Source organism: Myotis brandtii, unplaced genomic scaffold (genome assembly GCF_000412655.1).
Source record: "Myotis brandtii unplaced genomic scaffold, ASM41265v1 scaffold589, whole genome shotgun sequence".
Lineage (NCBI taxonomy): Eukaryota > Metazoa > Chordata > Mammalia > Chiroptera > Vespertilionidae > Myotis > Myotis brandtii.
The window spans coordinates 487,061-496,069 of NW_005370220.1; the positions used below are offsets into that span (position 1 = coordinate 487,061).

Consider the following 9,009-nt stretch of genomic DNA (forward strand, 5'->3'; position numbering starts at 1 on the left):
GGAGTCAGATGGATGTGGGTGTAAGTGCTGCCTCGCCCACTTAGGGGGCCGTGACAAGCCACTTGCCTGTCTGGGTCTGTGTTCCTCAACTGTAAATGGGGAGCACTTGCAGTAACATCGTCTTCCAAGCATTGCTCTGAGGGCCAGATAAGGAAACGGATATTCTTTATAAATTGGCAAGTGCTGTGCACTTGTAGGTATTATTCTTGTTTCCATCCTTAAGCCCCAAAATAGACGATGGGATTATCAGAGAGCAGCCACCAGGGCTGTCACTAAGCCGGGTGCGGGACCCCTCCCTGGGAGTGGAGAGGGGAGGACTGGAGCCAGAGGAGCCTGTGGGCCCGCCCTCCCCCGCCAGATTGACAGAATGAGGCCATCTTCTGTCAGGGGCCGCATCCCAATATCCAAGTGGCCGTCTCGGGTGAGAGACGTGCGTACGGCTACAACTGGAACGTTTCAAAGGCCGCTTGCTCCAGCGACATCCGTCAGCCCAAATGGAGTTTCAAAAAAATACTCAGCAGCTTATCTTGGGGCGTGGGAGGCAGGTGGGGACAGCCTTGTGCAGAGCCCGGCAGACCTGACTGCGCCTTGCTGCTGGCAGCCCACAGAGGAGGAGGCCATCCCTCACGCGCTGCAAGGAGGGTGTCTCTTTCTTCTCCGAAACTGGAATTAACACTCCTCAAAGCCGTGGAGTAAAGAGGTGAAGATAGTGGTCCTTGGGGTCTGCTGCCTATCAGCTATGTGTGACTTTGACGAACCTCTAATGTGAAACGGGTTTGAGTTTGATGCTTCCACCTACCTGCTTCATAAGGTTTCTGTGGAATTAAGTTAAATAACCACACTTAGCCCAGGGCCGTGCACTTAATGAGGGCTCAATAAATATTCACTGTTATTGTTTCCTTTCATTACTTTTACTGTAACGGGTCACTAAAGCAATGTTACCAAAGACATGCTTCCAACTCTGATCAGAGCTGTGAGGGGTCTTCAGGGGGAGAGGGGAGCAGGGAAGAGGGTAGGATTACTTATATTTCAGCTGAATGGCTCAGGTCATTTTAGAGACTTGCCTAGTGGTAGGAGAGTGTCCCCAGCTGGGTTGCACCTCAACAGAGCTGAGCATGCTGGGGTGCTGTGGGCTTGACTGTGTCCCTGCCAAGTCCATATGTTGAAACCCTAACCCCAGTGTGACTGTATTTGGAGACCGGCCTCTAAGGAAGTAATGAAGGTGAAATGAGGTCATAAGGCTGGGGCTCTGATCTGAGGGGACTGTGTCCATATAAGAGGAGAGACCAGAGAGCTGGTTCACTCTCTGCCATTGAGGACACAGTGAGAGGCGGCCGACTGCAGGCCAGGAAGAGACCTCACCAGAACCAAACTCTGCTGGCACCTGACCTCCGACTTCAGTAATGTCCGATTCCCCTTTACTTCCTCGTCTGTTTTCTGCATATATATTAGTTAATAGATGTCAAAGTAGGACATACATGCAGAAAGCTTACATTGTATTTTTTTCAAAGTAATACAAGTGCATAACTTCTAATTTAAATAGTAGCAAAGGGCTCATAATTAAAAGCAGCGGCCCTTGCACCCCCTCTTTCCAAACTCTAGAGTTTTCCATGGCATATTTTAGAATTGCATGTGTTTACTACGGAAAATCAGACAATATAGACAAGCAAACCTAGTATAACATTAAATCCTACTTCTCGTTTAAGAATTTCTTCCAAATCATTTAGCCATGCATTTTTCCCTGGGAAAGGTCCTCGGTGTATTTTTTCTGTGCATTATAGCTCTAATTACTGTCTGCCTTCAATTAAGGGGAGGAAACAAATATTTGCTGAGTAGCAGGCGCTCAGCCCTTGCTGCTCAGAGCGTGCTCCGAGGGCCAGCAGCCGGGCATCATGGGAGCTTGTCAGGAATGCAGGGTCTCGGGCGCCACCTCAGATCTGCGTTTGACAGGATTGTGGCGCCCGGCACGCATGTTGAAGCCGGGGGGGCTGTGTGGACCCGAGCTGCTCACAGGCGCCGTCCACGAACTGCTCCTCACAGCCCCGAACAAGAGGCTGAGCCAGCATGCCAACACGTGCTGCTGCCTTTGTTGGGAAACTTGCCTCAAGATGCTGCCAGCTGAACTAAACAAGGTGATGGATGAGAAGGGGGATTTACATTCTGGCCCGCGCTCCTTATCTTGTCAGGGCCGGGACTCGCAGTTCCTGGACGTGGCACCAGGCTGCAGACCACACTTTGGGTAGTGCTGTTTAGACCACAAGCAGGAAAGTTGGGGGCTGGGGCGGCACTGGGCTTCTCTGGCTCTGGACCCGACCTCTTCCACTCCGCATGCTCCTGACTCTCCCGCCTACAGTGACACACACGCGCAGGCAGGCACACACTTCCTAGGAGAGCCCTGGCCCCAGACTCGGTGATTAGGAAGCGTCTGCCTCTTGATTCCCTGCCTCTGTCCCACCAGCCCTCTGTGTACATTACAGGCTTTTACACCGGGTTATTGTTCTCACTGTCAACTCCTCCTGTCAGGGCCAAGCAGAGCAGGGGGAGTGCAGCGCATCGGGAGTCGAAAGAAGCCGAGCAAAGGAGCCTTGTGGACTCGGAAAGAGACAGAACAACTGCTCAGCGCAGGTTCCCAAGGCGAAAAGAGCTCTCAGATCCCAGGGTCCACATGGAACCCAGTATTTACAAACTCCACCTGTGACCTGGCTCCACCTGTGGTGGCAGAAGCAGGTGAATAATGCCTCTGAGCCAGAAGCAAGGCCACTGGGAAGGTGTGGGCCAGCAGAGGCAGCGCCAGCCTCATCTCAAACACTGCAGGGTCTTGGGCACCACCTCAGATCAGATGCGGTCCAGCCTCGTGTCACCTTCCCCAAGGAGCCCAGGGAATCCCATGAATTTGGGTCATGGGGTTCATTTTCACTTGGACATTGGAAAGACTCAGAACCCTTCATGCAGCACAACTTAGTTAAACGAATTGGGAGTCAGAATTTGAATTTCCAGGCCACTGTTCTGTGCTATGTGACCTTAAAGAAGTTACTCAACCTTTCTGAGTCAGTTTCCTCGTCTGTAAAGGGGAGCATAATACTGATCTCGAAAAGGCATTGTAAGGATTAGTGATAATGTCTGTAAAGTGCCTAGAACCAACTCGTTCATTCATTCAGCATGACGATATGGAGCACTTTTGGGTGCCTGGGACTGGAGGTGCAGTGGTGAGCTGGGGCTCACAAGCCAGCAAGGAAGACAGAGTGTCAAAGAGCCACACAGACGAGCACTGCCCAAGCTGTGGTGTGTGCTCCAAAGGGAAGTGCAGGCAGCTGTGTGGGCCGGGTCTAAGCTGGGAGCCAGGGAAGGTCTCTGAGCAAGTGATTTTGAGCTCAGATCCCAAGAAGTAAGAAAGGACATTCCAGGAGCACAGAGGGGACTACTATTAATATGATGCAGAATATAGTTTTGGGTAGAGAGAAGGGGTCAGTTGTATTTTACTTTTTGAGGTAAAATTTACATACAGCCAAATGCACACATCTTAAGGTCCAAGTTGATGACTTTCGACAAATACACACACCCACAAAGCCAGCACCTCTATCCAGATGTGAAACATTGCCATCTGATTGGGCTGACCTGAGTAACTGTCTCCCGACCGGTAGAATCAAAGTCAGGGCCTGGCTTTTAACAGGAACATTTTTTGGTGCTGCAGAGGGCTACAGCTTTGGACTAGGCTTAAATCCCAACTCCACCACTTCCTACCCAGAGGACTTGGCCCAGGTCTCCCCACCTCTCTGAGACTCCGTTTTCTCATTTGTAAAATGGGGCTAGTTAAGCCTACTGCATAGGGTTGCTTAAAGGATCGAATCTGCCAGTGGTTGTATATGCCCAGCTGGGCGTGTGGTGGGTGGGAGCCTGTGATTGAGCCCTGTTTCATTTCCAGAATGGGAACTCTGGTGGGAAGTGCTAGTGACTGGAGTCGGGGCAGCTGTCGTACACCTGCTGACACTGGTCTCTTCCCCACAGGGATGTGCCTGCAGGCCTTCGTAGAGGCTTTCTTTTACCTGGCTCAGAGGAAGTTCAAGATGCTGCCCCTGCACCAGCAGGTGGCCTCGCTAATCGACCTGTGTGAATACCACCTGTCCCTGCTGGATGAAAAGCGGCTGGTGTGTGGCCGGAGTGGCAGGTTTGGGAGCCGGCCCCCTCACGGTGGCATGCCCCAGGAAGCCACCCCGGCTGCCCCGCTGGTGGAGGGCCACCTCCCACCCGGCACAGGCAAGCTCTCCCATTCCACACGCGCTCTGTCCTGAGGGCCACTCTGTCCTCCCGGAACAAGCAAGCCCTTCAGGGCTGGAGAGAGGCCCTGGGCTTCCCACGCGGAGAAACGCCGGCTGCTGGGATTCCTGCCGGGACTCTGCGAGCTGTGGGTCCTGCGCTTCGGGAGGCCGACTGACTCGCGCCCGCCTTCCTCCCAGCGCCTCGTGGTGGTAAACCTGTTTGCAAGTCACAGTGGACATATGACATCCCAAAGGTGACAGATGGCATCTCCTATTCTGAGCTCATGGGAAGCGACAGTGGGGGTGAAACCGTTGTGTTTGGGGAACCAACAGCCCAGGCTGCGCTGTGGTGAGGAAAAGATGTGACGCAGCTGAGTCCTGGGTCTGCGGGGCCCAGCGGGAGCGCTGGCTGAAGCCCGGGAGCATCATGCCTACTTCCTGCCTCCGCTCTGTGGGTTGGAGTGGAAATGCCCGCAACCCCCCTCCGATCATGTGCTACTTGGGTGTAGTTAACAGATTAGCCTCGTTTATTTCATTAGCTTGCCTACTGCTGCAGTGTTCGGTCTTTTATTAATTAAGAAATAATTAACTAAGAAGTCACTAACTACGGCTTCTCAAGTCTTCAAGTTGACAGGAGCCACAGGGGTCATTTTGCCTGATTTTGTTTGACCTTGACCCCAAGGTAGGAGTCCCATGGTTGTATGGCCTCTGACTAAAGCCCTCCCCATTTGGGGTGCTCTCTGTGTGGCCAGCACTGCCCAGGGCTCCTGTGTGCTGGGCGTCCTGGGTGAGGAGGAGGCTCCTGAGGGGTGGAGACAAGACCTGGTGAGGGTTAGGATGAGGAGGAACATGAGGCCAGACCCAGGTGCCAGAGGTGGTGGGAGGAAAAGGGGAGCTCCTTGCATAAGAGTAGGCTCCCCTCTTGTCTCCACCTGTGTCCCCTCCTCTCAGAGGGGAAGCCTCACAGGCAGCCACAGGGGCATTGTGGGTATGGCCGCGGGCAAGTGCAGGCCCAGGGCCAACCAACAGGTGGACGGAGGCTGCCCTTGCAGAGTCACGCTCCCCACAGCGTTGTTGGATTTGGGTTAACGTGGCCCTTTAATGCGTCCTGGCAGCCCAGGGAAGAGTTGATATCACACTCCGAGTCAGGAGGATGCCAGGTCTGAGGGCATCGGCACAGTGCCTGGCACACAGGAGGCTCATGAAATGCTCGCAAAGGAAGGGCAAGGAGGGTCCTGTGGGCAGGAGTGTGCCCCGGACCAGCACATCTGTCGTCCTCCTCTGCCGTCCTGTCTTCTCCCTCCCACCCCCCTCCCTGTCTCCTGAGTCCCCTTCACCCAGGCCCACTGGAGCAGTTGAGGCAGCACACACAGAGCCGGACACAGTCACGAGCAACTTGCACTCAGTCTCCCAGGAATGTTTCCAAACCCAAGGAGAACGTTGTTAATCAAGATCCTGCCCACTCTTAGCCAGTTACTTTACAGCAGGGGCCCACCTGAATCCTTGCTGGACCCTCCTTCCAGCCAGCCCATTCTCTCAATAAAACCTGCTTCCCCTGCATATGGCTCCCAGGCACCGCCCTGTCCTGCGGCCTCCTCCCTCCTGCTCCTCAGAGCACAGGGCTGAGCCAAGGCCACTCCCTTCCCACCTGGAGGCAGGCTGCTCTGCCAGGGCCAGGGTCTAACAGGGGTGGGCAAACTTTTTGACTCGAGGGCCACAATGGGTTCTTAAACTGGACCAGAGGGCCAGAACAAAAGCATGGATGGAGTGTTTGTGTGAACTAATATAAATTCAAAGTAAACATTACATAAAAGGGTACGGTCTTTTTTTTTTTTAGTTTTATTCATTTCAAACGGGCCGTAGTTTGCCCACTCTAGAAGGAGTCCCATCCCTGCAGACAGAGCAGAGTAAGCCCTGCCCCCCACACCCCACGGGGTGTTAGGGAAATGAGGCTGCTGGTTTACGGGAGGCCTGACAGACGGGCCCTGTTTTCCCGAAGCTGTTGATCAGAGGCCGCTCCATCGCCAGAGTGAGTGAAGGGAGACTGTCCCACCTCTTTGGTGTCTAACGGAAGCCCCACCGTGTTCAACCTTCTGGTAACTGGCTGCCAGTTTTGCAGGGTGTGACTGAAGCGATAGCCAAAGCAGACGTTTCCTTCCTCCTAGCAGAGAGGCTGGACCCGGAGCCCAGGCCAGAGCTCAGCCCTGTGCTTGCCTGTGGGATAAGCCCGTCCCAAGAAGGCCCTCGCCTCCACCGGCCTCCTCTCCCCACGCCCTCCGGCTGATTCCCCCAGGCTGTCCAGCCACCGGCCCTCACTGTTCCCCTGGCTGAGTCCCTGGAGGGCAGCCTCCAGCAGGGGCTCACCTGCCTTGTTTGGGATGCGTGCATCACTAGGCATGGGAGATGTCGCCGCGGCACCGAGGCCTGGCCAGAACAGGGCAGCAGAAGGTGCTTGTAAAGGCACGTTGCGTCCAGTGCAGCTGTTACCAGGGCCTCTGGAGACAGCACCTCCATCTTCTAAACATGCCTCCTTCCCCTGTGTCTCCCTGAGGCTCTGTCCACTCTCCCTAGCTCAGACCTCCTCATCTCTCTCCTGCCTCTCAATCCATCCTCCATTCCTCTCAGATGGAAGGAACTCAGAGAACCACAGGCTGACCGCAGGAACCCCTACTCCAACCAACCCTCATCCCTTCCCCAATGAAGCCCCAGACCTTGACGCCAGCACTCAAGGCCCCTCATAATCTAATCCCTTTCTTCCTGAAACACCCTAGATCCACACCTCAGGCGCCCTGCCCATGACCCCGTGCTCCTACTGCTCTTTGTATCTGTTTTTTTATTTTATTTTAATCTTTATTGTTGGAAGTATTACATAGGTACTTCTTTTTCCCCATTAATCTCTTCTAGCCCTCTCCCTTCTGCCCCCCGCCCCCCTCCCCCCAGGTCCTCATCACCCCATTGTCTGTGTCCACGGGTTATGCATATAGGCATACAAGTTTATTGGTTGATCTCTTCTCACCCACCTGCCTTCCCTCTGAGGTTCAACAGTCTGTTCATGCTTCTATGTCTCTGGGTCTATTTTTGATCAGTTTATTTGGTTCACTAGATTCCACATATGAGTGAGATCATGTGATACTTACCTTTCTCTGACTGGCTTACTTTGTTCAGCATAATACTCCAAGTTCATCCATGCTGTTGCAAATGGTAAGAGGTTTTTTCTTTTTTTATTGCCGCATATCCATTGTGTAAAGGTACCCCAGTTTTTTTATTCACTCATCTGCTGATGGGCACTTAGGCTGTTTCCAAATCTTGGCGATTGTAAATAGCGCTGCTGTGAACATAGGAGTGCATATATTCTTTCTGATGAGTGTTTTGGGTTTCTTAGGATATATTCCTAGAAGTGGGATCACTGGGTCAAATGGCAGTTCCAATTTTAATTTTTTGAAGAAAGTCCATACCGTTTTCCATTCAGTCTGCATTCCCACCAGCAGTGAACTAGGGTTCCCTTTTTCTTTCTTTTTTTTTTAAAATATATTTTATTGATTTTTACAGAGAGGAAGGGAGAGGGATAGAGAGTTAGAAACATCCATGAGAGAGAAACATCGATCAGCTGCCTCCTGCACACCCCCTACTGGGGATGTGCCCACAACCAAGGTGCATGCCCTTGACCGGAATCGAACCTGGGACCTTTCAGTCCGCAGGCCGACGCTCTATCCACTGAGCCAAACCGGTTAGGGAAGGGGTTCCCTTTTTCCACAACCTCGCCAACACTTGCAGTTTGTTGATTTGTTGATAGCCATTCTGACAGGTGTGGGGTGATATTGTCGGTTTGGTCTGCATCTCTCCGATGGTTAGTGACTTTGAACATTTTTTCATATGTCTCTTGACCTTCTGTATGTCCTCTTTCAAAAACTGTCTATTTAGGTCCTTTGCCCATTTTTTAATTGGATTGTTTGTCTTCCTTTTGTTAAGTTGTACGAGTTCCCTATATATTTTGGAGATTAACCCCTTACTGGGTGTATCATTGGCAAATATTGGGCTCTCTTGTTATTTTGTTGATGGTTTTTTTGCTGTGCAGAAGCTTTTTATTTTCATGTAGTCCCGTTTATTTTCTCCTTGGTTTCCTTTGCCCTAGAACAGTGGTTCTCAACCTTCTGGCCCTTTAAATACAGTTCCTCATGTTGTGACCCAACCATAAAATTATTTTCGTTGCTACTTCATAACTGTAATGTTGCTACTGTTATGAATCGTAATATAAATATCTGATATTCAGGATGGTCTTAGGCGACCCCTGTGAAAGGGTCGTTCGACCGCCAAAGGGGTCACGACCCACAGGTTGAGAACCGCTGCCCTAGAAGATGTATCGGTAAACATATTGCTGCGATAGCTGTCTGAGATTTTGCTGCCTATGGTTTCTTCTAATATTTTTATGGTTTCATGTCTTACATTTAAGTCTGTTATCCATTTCGATTTTATTTTTGTGTATGGTGTAAGTTGGTGGTCTAGTTTTATTTTTTTGCATATATCTGTCCAATTTTCCCAACACCATTTATTAAAGAGACTGTCTTGACTCCATTGTATGCTCTTGCCTCCTTTGTCAAATATTAATTGAGCATAAGGCTTGGGTGAATTTCTGGGTTCTCTGTTCTGTTCCATTAATCTATATGCCTGTTCTTGTGCCAGTACCAGGTTTTTTAGTACAGTGGCTTTGTAGTATAACTTGATATCTGGTATTGTGATCCCTCCAACTTTGTTC

At 51.5% G+C, this 9,009-nt stretch overlaps 1 protein-coding gene across 1 annotated transcript in view; it reads left to right on the forward strand.

The window, feature by feature from the left end:
- Nucleotides 1–4,856, forward strand: part of TTLL11 (tubulin tyrosine ligase-like family member 11) — a 184,996-nt gene extending 180,140 nt beyond the window's left edge. Inside the window, exon 10 of the mRNA XM_005879192.2 lies at nt 4,006–4,856. Within this exon, the coding sequence (XP_005879254.2) occupies nt 4,006–4,289 (284 nt within the window). The 3' untranslated portion in view covers nt 4,290–4,856. The remainder of the gene's footprint in view (nt 1–4,005) is intronic.
- Nucleotides 4,857–9,009: the final 4,153 nt, after the last annotated feature.